The sequence below is a fragment of the Branchiostoma lanceolatum genome, chromosome 10 (assembly GCF_035083965.1).
Source record: "Branchiostoma lanceolatum isolate klBraLanc5 chromosome 10, klBraLanc5.hap2, whole genome shotgun sequence".
In the NCBI taxonomy this organism is placed as follows: Eukaryota; Metazoa; Chordata; class Leptocardii; order Amphioxiformes; family Branchiostomatidae; genus Branchiostoma; species Branchiostoma lanceolatum.
This window is the reverse complement of record NC_089731.1, coordinates 4,073,811-4,094,730: the sequence shown is the minus strand read 5'-3', so window position 1 is coordinate 4,094,730 and position 20,920 is coordinate 4,073,811. Positions and strand designations below refer to the sequence as shown.

Sequence of the window (20,920 nt, the reverse complement as noted above, 5' to 3'; positions counted from 1 at the left end):
TAGATAATGGTAATACTAAAGGAGATAATCAAACGTACTCTTACTGGTTCCAAAGCTCGAATAATGCATTATTCATAAAGTCAGTTGCAGTTTAAAAGACTGTACAGAATTACCCATACATGATTATATATTGTAACAAATACACTGGTTTCGAAAATATTTTGTACTTAGAATTGTAGGATAGATTAGCCTTGTAGTATTGTTGATTTCATGCCATACATTGTACCATGTACGATTGTTGAGCAATAAAGTTCACTTCACTTCACTTGTAATTCACGCGAACAGTAACAAGTCTGTTGTCTTATAAGAAGTACACGAAAGAAGTTGTATAAAAGTGCCATTCTAGTAGCCAAGGGAGTTGTGTAGCCGAGGGACGAGCGCCGTTATATGGATATACGTCCCTCGGCTACACAACTCCCTTGGCTACACAACTCCCTTGCCGGCATTAGAGAACCTTGCCCCCCCCCCTCCCAATATATACGCCGCCGTTACAGGAAGTCTGCGAAGGAGGCTATCATTCTAGATGTTTCCCTTGCATGACCAAATAGATATTTATAGAGGGAGACCGCAGTTGTAGTGGGTTATTGAGGGTGTACTTAGGCCCAGAAGCAAGTGTTCTGATTCTTCAGATATACTAATTTTCAGAATCCAGAAAAATAATAGGGCTGACATTTGACATTAGGATTGGAGTAGACAGCAGTTGTACAATATAACAACCATACTCCCCACCCTAGGTCCCTCCAGATGAATTACTTCAGGATTGCTTGATAACGTCAAAACGGGGGATGTTGACAAATCTTAGTTTGATACTAAAATTCAATGGCTGGAATTTAAATGTTTACCTTTTTCGGTTATCTGTGATGAAATTTTACAAAAATTGATTTGGTATTCATGAAAATGTGGTCTCTTAGAAAATAACACATCTAACTTCTGTGGTTAAGCATCCCCTTTAAGCCACTGTGTTTTGGGCATAGTTTTAGAAGCCGGAGCTCGTCCCTCTCATTCCATTGCCCTTCACCTCCCCAACCGAAGTTAGGTACCCATTTACACCTGGGTTGAGTGAGTAAAGTCACTGGAATTGCCTTGCCCAAAGACATAACGTCTAGCTCAATGCTTTGAGAAATCGAATTGTATTCTATTAATGATAAAAGGGACTGCCAAAGGCGTCGCGTCCTTCACCGTGGATGTGATGTAGGATGGATGCTGCCGCGCTGTCAGTACAGGGTTATTTGAGTGGTAGATTGAGGTGGTCCAAGAATGGCAAATGTGCGAGTGCGGCATGTGAAATAAGTCCTGGCTCCACACACATTGTTTGTATATGCCTCCTGGGTTACTCGGTTAGAAAGTTTGCCACAACAACGTTCAGCCAATTTACCAAGCCCTGGTGATTTCAAATAGCACTGTGCTTGTATTGTAGCCGGTGTGTACATGTGTACTGGCGCGATGAAGATGTGAAGGGCTTTTTTGCGTGCTTGCATGCTGGTGTTGCTGTCTGTCCGAAGTTATTACATTATCTGTTTATCGATTTTTTTGGTGCAATTCACGGCAAATATTTGCTATTTTGCAGTTGCTTTGTATAATTTACAGTATGGTAGTAAACTTTTTTCCGGGGGTGGTAACAGATGAAAATTGATGTGCGCGTGGATCGATGTCATGCATATAATCAAATTAACATTGCCCTAGTCTTCCTTTACAAACATGTAAAGAAAGCGTAGTACGGTCATCCTTGGTAAATTGTGCATCCCTGGTCCATGGGTAGTCTGTGCAACACACGCTCTCACTGTCCAAGGCCTCACGGAGTCCCAACTTTAAGGTTCTGACCTGTGACGTCGCTGATAGCGCGATTCATTCAGGCTAATCTAGGGGATCATTGAAAAGAACCTACAGAATTTTAACCTGAAACTATATAACTTTGAACAAACTTTTTTATACTTTATGCAACTAGTTGTACATGTGGCACAAGTTGCGTGGATACGTGATGCGTATCAGTACATCTTTACGAGTTCAGTAAGTCCCAAGGCGTGAGAACGACTACGTACCAACCGACATCAGTGTGCGTTGACTCGCTCAAATTGGTCTCCGGCAATGTCCAATGATGTTAAAGTGATTCGATCACAGCGTTGTGGGATTAAGTCCGGATCTCTGGTTTAAATGATTCGAGCCCCGACTTTAAATCACCGGCTCAGTCAAAACTTTTATGTATAAGGTGAAGACATCATCACTAAGACTGCAGCACATCCGCTGCATCTCAATGTTCTGAAGCGTAATTGCGTAGGCGAAGAAAAGTGAAAATGCTTCCTCTTAGTTTCCTCCACCGGTGCAATAGCCTAGTTGGTAGAGTGTTCTCCTTGTACACGGTATGTCGTGAGTTCGAACCCCGGCCGGGTCATACCAAAGACTTTAAAAATGGTACATACTGCTTTCTCTTCTTAGCACTCAGCATTTTGGAAAGAGTATGGCAGTTAAACACACGTGTGGCCCAAGGGTTACCTAAATCGAGATGGGCGCCACCCCTATGCGTCTTTTCAGGACGGCCGTGTCACTTTAACTTTTTAACTCCTAGTTTGGAAAGAAGATCTAGAGTGGTGAGCTTGGTCAATCTATGGTCAATGGAATATGTTACAAGGTCTTAAGGTCCGAGCGTCCCAAAAAATAGCCACCATTTTGCAGCCTATTGATCAATACTTACGGTTCAATCTGCGAGCTCAAACAGAGCAATTTTGTACCTAGAAATCAAAAGTAACAAATGGATTTATCAATAACCCTTGTCTTAGTATGAATGAAATGAACCGCTATCTATATATTAGCCGGTGCAACCGTCCTTCGGCGTCACACACCAGCTTCGCAGGCACGCTGCGCAGCATCAGCTGAATGTATTACAGTGTAACGACCTGTCACAACTAACCTTTGCACATCTACTCTAGTTCCAAGCGTTGTCTAAAGCTATCTGACAAAGATGTTTGTACAATTAATCCTTGGTGGCCACGTGTTCCACTTTTGATAGTTCGAGGGAAAACAATTTTAACACCTCAATTCGGGGTTGATACCTCTGATACTTGAAGGCATGACTATTTCTTGTTCTTTTCTGAGCTGATTTTTGTCTATAAAGTCAAATCATACACAAACCCTGCAAGCTTACGGCTTGTCGGCAGGTGTCGCTGTGTCCGTGTAATCTGAGGCGTTGCTGGACGACAGCTTGAATTCCCATCATGCTCCGCAACGGCTAATATGGATACCAATGCAGCCAGTCTATACTTCTCGTCATGGTGCAGTTTGCCCCATTCCTCTAGACGGCGATCGCGCTGCATTTGCTGAGACCTAAATCGGATTTGGTTTGATTTCATAATGGGAATATCATGTAAAATGTTCAAATATGGCTGAAAAGACAGCAAAACACACAAAGCATTGAAATATTCGCTTTTTATCTAAATAATAGTATGAAATTCGTTGGGCACTCTGTTAAATCTTAGGTCGCAGAGAGCTCGCGGCGAGAGCGCCGTCCTAGTGGAATGGGGGTATAAGAAACCTGTTGCAAGCCGACGTAATCAGAACTTGTCAAAATATGTCAATTTTCGTGAATTGCTGACAAACCACATTGCTAGCTCCTGCTCTACAATTGTCTAAACTTATGCGATTGTCCCTTGAACATGTCAAAGGACCAGCATGCAAGTCGACGTACTCAAATGTACCACAGCGCCCTCTGTCGACAAACTTGAATAATGCAAACCTCGGTCTCATCTTGCAATACATTGCTCTTGGGTAAAAATTCCAGATCTCTAAGCGGTGAACGTCGCTGTGTGGCGCTGTGTGAATGAAGGAGACAAGCCTTACTGTGAACAAATAGGTAAATATATCAAAGAATGTTTAGATTTTAGAACTAGTAGTGTAAGTGATAGGTTAAACTTGACATGTTGAATTATTCATATACTTGTACGTAGATCAATCATTTTGTATCCCAGTTTTGTTGTTTGCATGTTTAGTTGTAGAAGACCTTACGAAAGTCACTGTACATTTGTTGTGTCGATAAAGACTGTCTACGTTGTATGCCAAGGTTATTGTTCATACTCATGCAACAATTTGCTATGAAAGCATTTCATGGACATTTTTTTGGTCGTTCACAAGCTCAACGAGTTGTTTGCAAAGTACTGGGGAACAAAAACTCGGCTTTTGGTGAAAGGGCAGTTAATTCTGACGTTTTGAACTGCCGCTTTTATTGAAACGTGCGAGGGGGCGGTCACATTCGCACGGCATTCTAGTACGTGTCATCATCATCAGTGACGTGCTTACTTGATTAAATACCATGTAATGGCTTGAAAAGGGTCAGTGTAGAACCACTACTGTACGTGCATCTTCTTTGTATTATTACCTGTATTTGCTTTTATGTGTTTGCAGTTGCGAAAATCCTTACTAAAGTCACTATACTTTTGTCCTTATGTATGTTTTTGGATACTTTGGATAGGTATATAGTCCATCAGCTTGCATACAAGATTTAGCACAATTAATAAATGTTTTCAGTTATGCATTGTATGTAATATCCTGTACTGTAGACAGTATACTTGGGTAGTGAATCGTCTGTATTGCAAACTACTCAGCTCTGTTAGTATTTGAAATACCCTTCTCGTGCTGATATGTAGCTCAATTGTAGACAATTGTCATTCTGACTGCATGAATTGTGTCAGGGCTTACTTTGGTGAAATAAGTCCTATTTTTTTATATCACAACAATTCCAACCGAAGTTCAGTTGTGCGGGACTTCAATTAATCAGATACATACGCGTTTGGTCAGTGCTCAGTATGGTCTTCTTTATTCCGTGTTTGTTAGCATGAAACTTCATCTACAGCAAGAAAATACACTCGGCTGTGCAAAAAGAGCCACCCTTATCTATGCAAAGGCCAGTAAACCAAAAGATGTCAAGATTGAATTCGTCTGATATAATACAATGTATAGGTCCGCAATGTCATATGAGTAAAGAGTTTGTTTATTTGAAGTAAATATATCTATATGAAATACATGCTGTACTTTCGTCACCATGATACAATATATATGATACAACTAATTTTTACAGTCGGTGGACCTGGTCCATACATTGAAAGGGCTGCAATTATAACTTCACTTGTTCATTTTAAAGAAAGAATTCCAATTAATCTTTTTCCTTCAAAATCCTTAAAACGTATCCGCGATCACGCGTTGATCATGTGACGATCACCTGTTGCTGCTATTGGCCCCTCTGGTGTGGATGTCACCAACTTATGACGTCAACGGGGACGACAAGGAGGATGCCGGGAACGCATCAACCTTTACAGAACTTCCAGTAGGCGTTATTGCACTTCACTGTAAAAGTCAAATATTTCAGCGTTAGTTGCAGTTGGCATCTATGTACAAGTTTGACTGATCTACATAATAATGGCACCCAATGGCCATACAACTCGGACAACATGCCATATATTGACGTCAAATTAGGTACGTCTTCTGTTTAATGTCATTAGAGGTTTAGTTTTGGGCTCGGCCTTGATGGTATATCTTTTTTAAAGTGAGTATGCACTATCTGCCTGTTTCTACAAAAATGCTTTGTTTTCATTCCCCGTTTGGGCTCAATACCTGAAATACCACTGAGGTACTACCCATACTGTTATACTCTTTTGTCAGCCATTTTGATTTCTATAAAACTATCCCACAATGCCATGCGAGTGATGCATGCTGACGTCATGATGACGCAGACCTACCCTTCCACCTCTTGGCCGCGCGTTGCACCACGGTCGTCCTCAGTGACTCTCGGCTTTCCTCGTCGGGGTCCATGACGTTCTGCTGGCTGCGCGCATGCGCGGCTTTTCCAAGAAGATTTTCCAGCAGGGCTTTTCGCAGGATCCAGTAGGCGGCCTCTTTCGTATCAACGATGTCATCGTACGGCGTGGATATCTCGTCATCTAGCTGCTGAGAAACACCAAAGAGTGAAAAATTTAGCATCAAAGTCTTTTTGTGCTTATTCTTATGGATAATATTGTCAATAGCAACTGGTTTACTTGGTTCCAACACCCCATCAAACTCCCTTCGGGCCGTACCCGTTAAAAATTCGGGCCGTACCCGTTAGAAATTCCCGTTAGAAATTCGGGCCGTACCCAATGGTGGACATCGCTCGGCCACAGTGCGTTGTCACTCAAAAGTTGTGTCTAAATATCCTGCACATCAACAATACACAATCCCACATAGCCTATGCTCTGGCAAACATTCCTGGCCACCTCTCTGCCGAGTCAAGTCAAAGTTCCTTCCCGCACCGATGGTGCATAGGTCGGCGCCCATCTCCGTTTCAGCAGCTCTTGGGCCACACAACTTGTGCAATCACTACAGCAGGGGGCTAGTCCACTGGTAGTGGCGTGTGCTTAACTTCCACAAATGCTTTCCCAAATGCTGAGTGCTAAGCAGAGAAAGCAGTTTGTACCATTTTTAGAGTCTTTGGTATGACCCGGCCGTGAATTGAACTCACGATCTACCGTATGCAGGGCGTATGCAAGGCGAACACTTTATCCACTACGCCACTCTGCCGAGTGGCGTTGTACAAATCGCGTCCAATTTTGAACTAACATTGTGAACTAGCATGTTGCCGTCACAAACCAATGCAAATCTAAATACATATTGCGAAACTCCATCTCAAAAAGTTAAGCGCAAAATTTGACTCAATCAACCCACACAGTAGCCCCGTCACTAACATGCCTTCCGTAGCATTTTGCTACGGTCTCCTTTGAAGAGACAATGAACATCTGGGCTTGGCGTCATCTTTACCACATATGACGCATTGCCGGTGAAACTTGATACCAAAAATAAGAACCTCAAGACAGGTGAGTGACGTGCGGACGTTCATATTACCGGATGGTACATGTCGGTATCTAAACCAAGACAACGTGTTCAAGACAGCCATTGTTCATTGACGTCATCCGTCGAATGGTGGCGCCGTTTCCAGCTGTGGGCAGATGTTGAAGACCGCAGGGTGCATACGAGCTCTGATGGTACAGTCAGTGAATATTTGGTTTCTGTCTGAGTGACTTCCCTTCAAATGGCTAGCCCAGTGGGGATCGTGAGGTAACGGGTTCTATTCCTGGCGTTCCTAGCTATACTAGACGTTGGGTAGACACAGTGGATAACAACCGACTGCCTACGGCCAAAAGAGAAAGGCTATGGGAATATCTTAAAGTTTACTTTTACCTTTGACTTCTCTTCGCCATCGAACAGCATGAACAGTTTTAAGCATTTTCGCGTGACCCCATATGCGACTGTCGACTTGCGTTTTATACCTCAAGCGTTGAGTCGAATGACTGACATTTAAAAACCTTCTGGCCCTCTCAAAAATCTACCGTTACATGTCTACAGCTCAAAGATAAGAAAAGAAATGTCTACAGCTCAAAGAAAAGAAATCCAGAAGAAATCGTGCCGATGAAACACAAACATGCTGCGTCCCTTGTTGCATAACAGTATCTTTTAATGTAACAATACTTTACATTTGGAACCGCATCATCTCACCATTGGTGCTTAACAGTATCTATTTAATTAAACAATACTTTACGTTTTGGACTGCATTGTTAGCAGTAACACCTAGCTTCAGTGCACGGTGAACTAGTCAGTATTGCCATGATGAAGATGGCTGACAGCTGTCGAAACGTCGGCTCTTGTAAAATGCTTGGTTGCGAATAAAAGTTCATGCTGCGTACGTTTGATCATTTTGTTATGCAAATAAGAACACCATCATGGTGATCAGTACAGCCTTTCAGGGGGTAAAATTGGAAGTAAAAGTCGATCTGTATGAAATTGACATTTGCACATTAGCACATTTGCATCATTATTTCATACTTTGGGCGTTTTAAAAGTCACACCGGGAAGGACCCCTACTCTTTTTTGTAAGTGGGATGGGTTCTTTAACGTGCTCGAGGTGTGGGTCTCCTAAAACATGGGACCTCCATTTAACGTCCTATCCGAGGGACGTCCCCAACCGAAGCTAGGTACTCATTTACACCTGAGTGAAGTGAGGAAAGTTGTGTAAAGTGCCTTTCCCAAGGACACAACATCGGGGCATATCGGTGGTTTCGAAACCGGGACCTTCTCGGTTGTGGGCGAAACACCCTACCGATTGCGCCACACGATGCCACTTATTCCCGCCATACCGTGCACAGCTCTTACAGACCTATAGTCCCTTCGTCTCAATCCACCAGTAGAATTTCCTGGAACTGCGTCAGGAAAGTCTTAAGTTTCATCCAATAAGATTAACTTTTACTTCACTAATCTTGGCCATATGACATTCAACGAAATGCCTAGATGGCAAATTGAATTCTATAACCTTTTTGATGATCTGCCTATTGCTCAGGTGTCATCAAAAGATTATTCATGGCCGTCATGTTGTATGTGAGAGGCGTCTATCGGATCAAACTAGAGTAGGCATTAAGTGCGTCCACAAGTATGTGAACTGATCCTCTAACCTTTGGTTGTAAGCTCACTCTTAACTTTCGAAAAACACACCTGAGTCGACAGCCTCACCAGGGAATTCTACACGGCCTTTTCTGCTGTAAAGACATTTCAGCTTTTACTAACACTCGTTTCGGTAGGAAGTGACATATGTGGTGGTCTCGTTTAGATTTACAACTTGCTCTGATTAATCAAAATGGCGAAATGGTTTTCAAAAACTTTTTCAAAGGATTCTTAACTGTAATTTTACATTTGTATGCAGGGAGCCTGTTAGATCCAGACTGCTGTAAAGTTCCATGAAAAGGTCAACTTGAACACGACCCCTCTCCATTCTAGTAGACAGACGACCAAATGTAACGATACGAATTCCTTCCCTTCCGACTAAAGAAATAATGCAGCGTATCGGAAACATATCATTGCCAAGCACATTGACGGGAGGGCACGAATGCCAACTTCCCGGATGCACATCCCTTGGGAGATGACCCGGATGACTGAACTTTGACCTTTGTCTTTGCTATCGATGAAAAACTGCTCAAATATAGAAATCACAAGCCAGAAAGAATGAGAACAACGTTATTACGTGTTTCACTCGCACAACCCCATTCAGTGACCCTTGTCTTTGGGTTGAAACCTGAAACATACCCATGTCATTAAGTCTAGCAGGAAAGTGTTATCCCGTGAAAAGTTCAAAAGGTCAAATTTTCCAGAATCCGCTAGTAGTAATCCAGGGTGTGTGTTTGAATAAAATGTCAAAAGTCGTCAAAAGGTGAAAACAATTTTCCGTTTGACTAATTATGACAGCCAAAGATTAATAGGGTACCCATCGTACATGTGTGTTTCAGGCACGTGTTTGCAACTGCTGGGCATAAAAAAAGGTTAAGTAAAGCGGTCGAATCTCAGACTATGGACGAAGCATGACGCTTTTTCGTTAGCTAGCAGGGCAATGCGGCTTCGCTACGACTCGCGTGTTTTTGGCCAAGCACACCGGGTCACCCCTACTCTTTTCGATAAGTGTGTCGGATTCTTTTACGTGCAGAGGTTTGACGCCCTAAAGCTCCCTCATACACGGGGCCGCCGGCTTTACGTACCCATCCGATAGGACGATGTGCATTCTTTTCTAGTGGTGCCATGGCAAGGGCGCGAACTCGGGCCGCTGGCTTCACGGAATTTGAACCAGATGTGGTGAGAGGCAGAGTGCGCAGACCTCTACACCACGCGGACACGACAAATAGGGTCTACTAAAAAGCAAGGAGGGCGAGATAGTCAACATCCAACCACATACTTTCTGAGAAGAATCGCAGGGTTGCGAAGCCATTGAGAAACATCTTTCAATTTGCACGCAATTTTTTTTGGACTTCTTAAAAATGTGTTTTGAAAAAAGTATAAATATTATGTACCCTTTGGGAAATGAACGTTTGCCATTCGCAAGCAGAATGTCTTGTGCATATAAATTGTATATAGATATTAATGTACGTACATTGATCTGCAGGGGAAAAAGAATATATATAGTGGCGATTTATGGAGGAGTCACAGGAAGAATAGGAGAATAACTAGGGGGAAAGTGAAGACGCCCACAACAACAATAAACATGTTACAAAAGCACCCAAGTCAGGATGATACGTAAACACATTTAGTTTCGCGGTGATTTAGTTTCGCGGTAGGAATAGAAATGGGGACTTCGCGGTGTTTGAGTTCGCGGTTGAAAATATACCTGATTTGTATCACAAAAAAACATATATTCGCGATTGATAGGCACCACCAAAAACGAAAAAATCATTCCGCGGCGAACATGTCAATATTTACCCTCTAGCTGATGGAAGTCCACGCCTTTGAACCCAGACAGGATGTTTTCAGCCATCCACCTATTTCGTTAATACGAGCTTACGACTTCAAAGAAAGTCGTCCTCGGTGGGGTACAGTTTCAAGCACCTGCACATATTATCTCTATATGACCTTCCTTGTTTCCGGTATTAGCTATGAAGTTGATGGTGTTCTGAATGACTTTGTGTTGCCCCTGCCTAACGATTTGCAGCCGGAAACCCACGTGAAAAAGCAGGTAATGTAAAAGCAACGCTCTTGTTATAGTTAACTTGATTCATCTAATTTGTTATAATCTTATTGTTGACAACTTCACTTCAACGGCAGGCCTACTCAGCCTTCACACGGGTGTTTGTATCGTAGAATTGTGTAAAATAATGATAATAAGTTTATTGCAAATTCCTGCCCGAGGGCTAATTGCACACAACATACATAAAATACATGTTGGGAAAAAATAGGTATAAAAGAGGCTAGACTAGACCAGACTATACAAACGTACTCGTCTATAACTAGTGACTAGTGAAGGGTTTGACTTCTCTTTTGTAAGCAATGGAAGACGTAATGTCCCACCTTTTCTATAATTTATGGGTTTTTGGTAGTTAAAAGAAGAATGGTCTTTTCTTTGTCTGCAAGCTTAGAGAAATTCGGATAGATTTTAGTGGTCTGAATAGACAACTCATTTCGTGCAATATCATGAAATGAGCAGTTTGAAATAAAGTGAATTTCGTCTTCCACGGCATTTGTACTGCAATACTTACGAAGTCTTTTGTATATAGGTAATAGACTACTTGACTAGAAGAGCCAGTCCGCGGGAAGGTTAACATTTCCCCACATGCACTGCGCCGACAAATGAATCCCTATGGTGGCCAAACTCTCCCTATAGCCAGCGTAGTTAGTCTGATAGAGACTGAGCTCAGTGCCTACGAAGCTTGGATTCTTCCACATCAGGTCAAAAGTTCAATGTGGCCTGCCTGCCCCAGTGGTTAATGATCCTACGTTTGGACATAAAGGCCGACCGTTCGAAAGTTAACCCCGGCTATTGTCACTCACCCGACTTCCATGCAAATAACTACATAGGGCTGCAAGCTTGCAGTATCATGTGACTTTAAAGATGTTTAAAATCTCTTATATCAGATGTTTTATTTTTCTATAACTTTGATTTTGACAACTAAGAACCGCAATACTACGTTAATGCACCTCGCACCTGCACCTTAGACTTTAAAGATGTTTAAAATCTCTTATTACAGATATTTTATTTTTCTATAACTTTGATTTTGAAAACTGAGAACTGCAATACTACGTCAATGCATCCCGCACCTGCCTCTTAGAACCATCAGCTTGCGTTTTAACGTCCTTTCTTTTGACTACCAGTTTTCCAGTGACGCATGCTAGATTTAAATCTGAATTAAAGGTTCTGGTGAGTTTAACGAGGTAAAAAGAGGATAGCCTCCTTGGTTTCACTGTATGAGGTCATAATGATAGGAGGAAAGGTCAGAGTCATTACTGTGGATTAGAGTTCCTCTGAATCTGATAATCGTCTTAGGTATTGATGTAATAGAAGATAATCTCATAAAGCAGAATAGACACGGGATTGGAGCAGCAAACGTTTTAAAGTATTTATCACGATTTTCTCACACAAAGGACCTAAGTTTTACGTAACATAGAGACCGCGATGTTACATAATGATGACGTCAGGGCCGTCTGCCATATGCATGCACTGTGTACTGTACTCTCAGTACCCGGGTTCTCTTCCGGCCAGCTCACCACCCTGTTCTACATTGGTCCCGAAAAACATCAACCAAGCCGCGGCAACGTGGCAATCTCCAACAAGGGACCGCAGCGGTCCCATAGCAATTTCAAACTCGATATTTGATATAGAAATTCTTTCCAGTAAACACCAACTCTTACAATAGCTGAAGAGCGTACCCCGCTACTACCGCTAGAAATTTCCGCAAAAGGCTGAAATGCTGTTCCTACTTGTGTTCTACATTTGTCCCGAAAAACATCAACCACAACGCGGCAACGAGGCAATCTCTAACAAGGGACCGCACCGATCCCATTGTAATTTAAACTTCATATTGTCAGCTGATTTCTATCTAATGATATAATAATTAGTTATTACCTTTAATAACCATCTAATGTCTATCTTATGATACAATAATTAGTTATTACCTTTAATAACCATGTAATGACTATAATTACAAGAACTGATTCGGCTAATTTGTATTTCAAAAGTAGGGAAATGAGTTCGTGGGATCTATCAATTCTCAAAACCTCCAGAACTGCATCGCATCTGATAGCAGAATCATGTACTTTTAAAATAAAACTCGGTAATGTTACGATGCTGCGATATTTGATATAGATTCTTTCCAGCGAAAACCAACTCTTACCATAGCTGAAGAGCGTACCCCGCTGGAAATTTCGTCAAATGGCTGAAATGCTATTCTTACTTAGGGCTAGCTTACTAACGCGTTATTTCCCGAGTTATTTCCCCAGTCATATATCTAAGAGTAAACACATTACCGGCGAGTGATTGTGACGCAAACTATCAGGAGCTAATGATAAGATCAAATGTTTTGACACGAGCTGTCAGCCAACGACTTTGGTCGTAAATTTCTATTTCCGCAACCCTAACCGACGCGAGGAAAATGTAGTGTTTGCACGGAAAATATACTAATTTGTTTGCACTGTCCCGGTATGGCGATTACTACACACGCAGTTTGCTTTTCTCTTTATTACCCGCCATCACAATGCACTTTTACTGGAACAAATGGGCAAATAATGATGCAGGTGTAACACCTGGTACTTGGCCAAAGGAATAGGAGGAATATGTGTTTCTTTGTCACGTGTTCACCTTGTAGTGCCTACTCGTAAAAAGGTCAGCAAGTTTCCTTGCTATTTCTGTAGCAAGGTATCTTTTACATTCCCTTTTAACGTGGCCGACAACACACGTCGAAAAAGGGAAACCCCATTTATATCCCTTCCGAAAGACGGGCGCAGCTCCATGCTCCAACAGAGATGTCCTGCCCCAGGCTTTTGAGGCCACGTATCTGCTTGAGGCCCCGTATCTGCTTGGAATCCTGTAATCCGGTGGTTACAGGATTACAAACTGATACGGGGCCTCAAGCAGATACGGTCTCCCAGCAGATACGCCCCCCCCCCCAGCCAAAGAATCTGGCCCGATAAGTTGAAAAATCGTCGGTGGGAGAAGCCTGCAACGGAGGCTAACTGTTACCTGGGTGCCCATAAGTTTCACCCCAGTAAGCCTTAGAAGGCCCCATTTTCACATTGTTTTTTTAAATGTACACGATCGCGCCACTGCCTTGCATTGCATCTAATCTTTCTAAACCAACTATATTGCCACGGATATCTTGGCTATGAAATGACAATTACATATTCGGTAAATCTGCTTGGTTCCATTTTTGTCTCTGTAGGAGAGCGAGGCTTGGTCAAAAGCGCCCTGCAAGTTGGGCGACATGGAGACACAAGAATTCATAAGCGCTACCACAAAATCTGTTGTCAGGTAGATCAGGGCAGCCTGTTTCCTAGAACGTTTGTGTTATTTTTAGGTTATATTTGTACATATACATGTATATCACTGAGTGATACCGGTGGTACATGGGTAAATGTATACATACGGTTGGTCGGATGGTAGACCAGACCGGATATACGGCGTGTATCTATCCTATATGCTATAGGCAAACAACAGTGGCTAACAAAGACCTCGTGCGGTGATTAATATCCACAATATGATCATACATTCGGGGCATATTCCAGGGGTATGCCTATAGTATGTAACCGTTCGTAATACGCTAGGGGTGATTGTATGTGCCCTGGGAAAGAGATTGTGCATGTTCTTTGTGCCTTGGGTCACTCTTGGTGGTCACAGAAGAAGCCAGATCCATGTAATTATTAGACTATTACTAGCGTATCATTGTACATTATGTATTTGCAAACTGAGACGTTTTCTGTTGTGACCTGTACTGAACCCAGTTGGTATGTGTGTACAATAAAGGTCTTCACTCATTCATTCATTATGCTGTGCTTATTTTCGTTTTACGCCACAAATTACAAATATCCCCTGATACACTTAAATGATTTGTTACAAGAACAGTGTCTGAGAGAGAGGGGGGAGAGAGAGAGAGAGAGAGGGGGGGAGAGGGAGGAAGAGAGAGAAGGAGGGTGAGGGAGAGAGAGAGAATGGGGGTGGAGGAAGAGCGTTGGGAAATTTCGAACAGCTGTTGATCCCCTGTCTCTGATAATCAGAGTCTCTACAGCGGGGTGGAGCTGCGATGTTAGCGATGATATTTATGCATCTGTGACAATTTGAGTCATTATGGCAGGAATTGTGCCTGTTGAGCCCTGCGTTCTTCTCACTTAAAAGGCTGTGTCACAGAAACAATTCTGATGATAAAAGTAGAATCATGGGACGGGTCGTCGTGGTACAGAACGACTAATCACACTTAAGGATCGTGATAGAATTTCTAATCTGATGTTTCAAAAGAAAATGTAAGCATTATGCTGGTGGATGCTTTTCTTTGTTCCGAACATCAATGTAACACCAGGTGTGAGCAATGCCAGTCTCCCCGTGACGTTTTTACGTCGTGTTTGTCTTCATACGATAAGTACTTGGTGTTTGAAATGGTTCTGAATGCGGGCGATTCAATTTCTCACGTGACACTAGCGAGACTTCCTTTTCCAACGTTGCCGCGCAATTGCGGCAATATCAATACTACAGATCAAACAGTACTTTTTTTAATTGTAAAAGGAACAAAGGTATTTTCCATAATTAAAAATGTAAGGAAACCTTCATGAAAGTGTGTTTCTTTCTTCCTTGTTTGTTTGAAGACACCGAGCCCTGAATATCCATTATGGATTTCAAACAACTGATAATTGCAATATTAACAACCATTTATACGCCCAAGGGTGTTGTGAGAATACTTGTTACCTAATAAAACAACACTGTAGCTAGATGATTTCCAAAGTTTCCACTGAGAAATGCTCAAAAGACTATTTCTTTCCTTTTCTTTCCATATGCTGAGCGGAAGATGGTTCCTTGTATAAGAAGTTCTTTGATTCGGTTAATGCCATCTTGTTATTTGTAGACGCATCATTTTTCTTGGAAGTGCCAGCTTGTTGATTTTAGACTTTTCCTGGAAGCAGATAATTTCTCGTGAGTGGCCCGAGGTGATGCACCCATCTCCATTATTACACCGTTTGAAAATCTCCAGCAATATTGACTACTTCAAAGACCCTTAAGCTTGGGCTGACGCGGAAAGTTGAGTGAGGAAATCAAGCGTACTTTTTGTATGTCTATGGGATGTCTTACTTCACTGAATTCGCCGCAGAAACGTTAGCTCTAGTAGTTCCTCCTATCTATAAGTCCACCACATCCAAAATCAAGCGAAAACAATTTTATCTATTCCTTCTAAAGAATGTCTTGGAGACCCGGATATCTGGCGTGTGCATACCCTGTAGACAATTGATACTGAATTTGTAGATTTCTTCAAAGCAGCGAGCAAAGATGCAAAAAGAAAAGTTGGCAGTGTGCAGAATATGAGAGCTGGCGTTACGGGTTTTTTCACCGTAGTGTGCTGTCAATAGTAAGACATTTAGTCCACTGTTTTACAGTTTAATTCTGCTCTTGGTGTAAATCATATCAAATATAGATATACATCCTCGACAAATAACATCATAGGTAAAAAAAAACGGAACGCTACCTGTGCCCTGTCCATCTCGCCTAGTCCCTGCTGGTAGGGTAGGCTCTCCGCAGACGACCAGAACACCAACAACATCAGCACCAAGGACAGCAGACATGCGTGCGGGGTCTTCATCTTGTCGTGAGGGCGGCTCTCTGACGGCGGCTCTGCGCTGAAATCTGGACCGGGGCGACGTTTACGTCGTCTTTATAGCAGAGACCGCCCTGCGTAGATCGGATCGGTGACGTAGGCGTGATAACAGGGCGGTTCCTGGAGGGGGCGGTTTGAACAGGAACGAGGCTTGATCTGGATAGGAAGTCACGCCCACGATAGTTTAGAGAGAAAAGGGTAGTGAGGGGAAGTGGGTTTGTGAAGGCTGTTCTCTGATTGTTTACCAGTTCTCCTGTGTATTTACAGTCAACCAGTTTAAAGCGTCACGAACGTAAATGATAATCAATGGTATGCTGGTACATAACAATCCCGGGGCCAATTAGAAAACTAGTATACAATCTCAAAAGAGCCCAACCACAAATTCTTCTATACAGACTAAGAAGTGCAGGTCGCTGGGGTGTAGGGAAACAAAAATATAACGTTAGTGTGTAGCTAGAAAAAAATGCTATTTCCCCACCCCATCAGGCTGTGCGATAAACTCAATACTGTGGATAGTATGCAAATCAGAAACCTCTCTTGTGCTTGGGTTTCGAAGCTGTAGAATTAACGTCGACTACACATTGCAGCTATGTGAAAGCAAACAATGGAGAAAGCAAGGAGGTTCAATCTGAAAAGCTTAACTACAAAACACCCATCTAAATATAAGATCTGATAGGTAAGGATGGTGAAGTGAACTTCAAGTTTCATTTGTCTGGGTGCCCATAGCCTGGGTACCAGCCTCCATAGTGACCGCTGGCTCAAAAAAATCGCTTGCTAACCACAAGTTTAAGTCGAGACAGTCTCCAACCTGCAAGAAATTTGTGTTGTAATGAACCTTAACTGTAACCTGTCTGCACAGAGACTCCATCGCTTGTGGTGGTGAAACACCGCTTGGACGCAGGTTCGTAGCGATTTTTTTTTAGCCAGAGGTCACTACGAAGGCTGGTACTCAGGCTATGGGTAACGAGTGAAGGAGCCCCCGGTAGAAATAGGATGGCACCCAGGCTAAGTTTCATAAGATTGAAGTGTCATAAATGTCTTGTGATTTTGTTTGATTTTAGTAAAGACTTTATCAAGCAGTGGTAGTTTCAGTATCGTCCTTGGGGGCAACGTTGCTCTGCTGTAAATGTTTAACTAGCCCAGTCTATTCTGACGTCTGTCGTTTGGATATGACGTGTATGATGCTCGAGGATTTCAGAGAAAGAAAAGACATGACAGGAAAGTTTCGCATTAGTCTAATTTGATTTCCTTTACGCTTGATTATGACGTCACCGGAACATAGAAAATTGTTTCATATTATTCCAGTTTAATTCAACCCGATGTTTTACGGAAAGGACGTTTGATCATGATATCACGATAAGTTTCATGATAATATATATTTTTGTCACGTCTTGCCTATGCATCACACCCACTACCAGCACCACTTTGAACACCAGTAAAAAAGACAACGACCTCTAATATACTCGATTCCAACTAATCCCTCTATATTGAATTACATACGGGGGTTAAACGACTTGGAATCCGGCCCAAAATCCTACAAAGCTCGAACATAGGGTTTTCGATGAATAGCGAACGCCGGGATTCTGAGTGCAAATCCCTGCCTTACGTTAGAGGCTTTGAAACTTTATCCTGAAGGGTGTCGCCCATATCATACAGGAAGTGTGCAGCTGTGAGGCAGACTGTACTACTCAGAGTTAAGCCCTTTATAGGCCAGAGGAAATGGCCCTCATCCTCGGCCAAATGAAGTAGGCAGTTGCTGCTGCAGTAAGTTAGTCAAGTTGAAATCCCACCTCCCCCACCTTTAGGTGCATCTGTATCTATATAGCCGGATATATGGCCGGATGGTGATGTCCATTTCCGTTTCTGTAACTTTTTGGACTACGCACTACGCAGTTGTGCAAGCATCTTGAACTCTTCAGTACAAATCTGGTGTGTTACGCCTTGAATTCCTTCCCAACCTTTTGGTGTGTATGGTGATGTCCATTTCCGTTTCTGTAACTTTTGGGACTACGCAGTTGTGCAAGTATCTTGTACCCTTCAGTACATATCTGGTGCGGTGTGTTACGCCTTGAGGTGGTTTATCGGGTATGCAATACAGTCAAAGCATCGCAGCAGGAGGCAAGTTACCAGGTAGTGGTGTGTGTTCAACTACCATAATCGTGATATTCTTGCGCATAAGTGCTAAGTGCTCTAAGCAGAGTATTCCGTGCAGTATGTGCCATTGTGAAGTTACTAAATTCTCTGGTAAGTTATCATCTGGAATAAAACTGCTCATAACCTATGCAATACTTTTCTGTTCCATATCTTAGAAATTATGTTGCAATTGTTCTGAATACATTTTGCAGTATCAGGCGTCATTGTGGCGTAACGGTTAGGGCCTTTGCATCCCCTGACAGGACACCGACGCTGTGCCCTTGGGGAATTAGGCACTTAACACGAATTTCCTTGCTCCGCCCTTCGGTTGGGGAGGTAAAAGGCGGTGGAATGGGATGGAAAGGAATGGGATTCCAATACCACATATGGCCATGCTCCAATACCATACATGGCCATGCTCCAATACCACCAGGACCGGTGCAATGGCCAGGTGGATAGAGTGTTCGCCTTGCATACGGTAAGTCCTGAGTTCGATCCCCGGCCGGGTCATACCAAAGACTTTAAAAATGATACATACTGCTTTCTCTGCTTAGCACTCAGCATTTGGGAAAGAGTATGGTAGTTAAACACACAACACTACCAGTGGATTAGCCGCCCGCTGTAGTGATTGCACAAAGTTGTGTGGCCCAAGGGCTACTGGAACGGAGATGAGCGCCAACCTATGCACCATCGGTGCGGGAAGGAACTTTTACTTTGACTTGAATATCATGCCCTAGATACAGTGGAGAACACCCACTGCCCGACGGCCTCATAAAGGAAGCCTATGGGTCGACTTTTTTTTAATGTATATATAGCTGGTCTATGATCAGGACGTCTAAGAGTTTGAAAAACCAACAGTCTATATTGCACTCCAGAAGTTGTAGCAAAGCTGAAAACATCAAAGTATCATTTCGCACGTTCGTCTCACAAAAAAACGCCGTCAGATAACAGATTACACGAGTAGAAAGAAAATTGTTTCTGCCATTATGCCCTGGGTCTGCTGACGTACACCAAGTCTCTGACATTTTACAGAAGACGTCATTGCGTGGTCGGCAATCAGCTTCTTTATTAATGTATTTTTTATGATCCAAATACTTGCCCGACCGATAATTGCAAGCACGTGTGGTATGGACTAATAATAATACAAATGTAATTACAGTGACACGTCGATGAAGGTTAGACATTCAGGTAATACGATACGCCAAATAGCAGTTTGAAAAACAACTGAAAATGATTTTGGAAACGGTCAGACGTTTCAAGTAGCGTCCACTATACCGGCTATATAGATACAGATACAGATACTACTTTTCGTCAGTGACTATAAACAAAATTTGTCGAATAGCAGGTTTTAACCACGAACTATGAATTGGTAAGCAACAAATAAGAGAAGACAATTTTAGATAGTCCAGTAAAAGAGACAATAGCTCCTGTTGTTTTGATTTAGGAGCTAAAGCTAAGTACAGTGATATAAACAGATAGCACCTTTATTAAGATACTAACGAAATGTATTCTCAAAGCAATATCAAACGGGAAAGCCCTGTAATTTATAATTAAAGCAAAATTATTCCTAAATACGTTTTCGTTTTTTACCGTTGTTCGTAGCCCGTATCATTGAATTGTTTAGCTGGAAGCAACCCTTGAGACGATCCACAAACTCGGGGCCGGAAAGAAACCCCACGTTTACTTTCATTTTAACGTCAACAGCTATCTGTCACCAAAACAACAAAAACACAGCATGCCCAGGACAGAACATCCACAAACAAGTCATGCTGCAGTACCATGGATAGCCACTAGGACGCCCAAACTTGAGGTTGACCTTTGTCTTTCCCAGTCGATCTACCCGCAAATCACATACTGTAAATGCAGAAATGTTAACTGTGGTTTTATGTTCGTGGTTTTCGCGGCGACCGTTTCACCGCGAAGTTAAAACCACCGATAACATCTTTGTCCAATACTGTAGCAGTGTGTGACTATAGCGCTGCCGTAAACTTAAAACCACCGCAAACACTCCTTTAGCGCCTTAGCGGGAAATAAAAACCACGCAAATCTAAATGCATTTACGATTTTTGACTTCATAAGATATGCAGATACAGATACAGATACAGAAAACCGCACAACAATTTTCACGGGTGTTATTATATTGGGCTTGTTGTTTCTTGTGATCAAGAGAACATTGTACTTATCTTGTATCAAATGTTAGCTAGTACCCCAAAACCCCCAACGCCATTGTTACCTGTACATGTATGACACACGCTACCGACAGTTACATGTTGTTACCTTAGCCAGAACTGACGATTAATAACACAGGGGTGGATAGAAAGCTTTGCTCTGCTGTATCCAGCCAAGACGCACTCCTTAAGGACAAACTTGGCCTTCTTAGTTTTCTGATATAATGACGCACATCTACAGGTCTAGCTTACTCCCCGTATTCAAGCCAAGCCGCACTACTTACGAATTGAACTTGACGTCTCTAATTTCTGACGTAATGACGCAAACCTACACGTCTAGATCCCTAACATGTAACATGATACGTCAATGTGCAGTACGCAATATACATAGAAGAAAAAACATCATTTTCCACATAGTATTGTGGTAGCAAAATTACGATTCAACATATTCTTGACAGTTTTGAATTATGTAATGTTGACCGATTTGTTTCTTTGATTGTTTCT

At 42.4% G+C, this 20,920-nt stretch overlaps 1 protein-coding gene across 2 annotated transcripts; it reads right to left on the bottom strand.

The window, feature by feature from the left end:
• Positions 1-4,776: 4,776 nt before the first annotated feature.
• Positions 4,777-16,602, bottom strand: LOC136444023 (uncharacterized). 2 transcript variants are annotated; one of them, XM_066441430.1, is made up of 3 exons: positions 15,987-16,602; positions 5,724-5,931; positions 4,777-5,331 (listed from the first exon to the last, which is right to left on the bottom strand). In XM_066441430.1, exons 1-3 carry the CDS (start codon positions 16,098-16,100, stop codon positions 5,291-5,293), a joined length of 363 nt encoding a protein of 120 aa, XP_066297527.1. In that variant the 5' UTR covers positions 16,101-16,602; the 3' UTR covers positions 4,777-5,290. The 2 variants fall into 2 exon arrangements, with proteins under 2 accessions (XP_066297527.1, XP_066297528.1); XM_066441431.1 differs by having other exon boundaries at positions 5,724-5,928; positions 15,987-16,598.
• Positions 16,603-20,920: the final 4,318 nt, after the last annotated feature.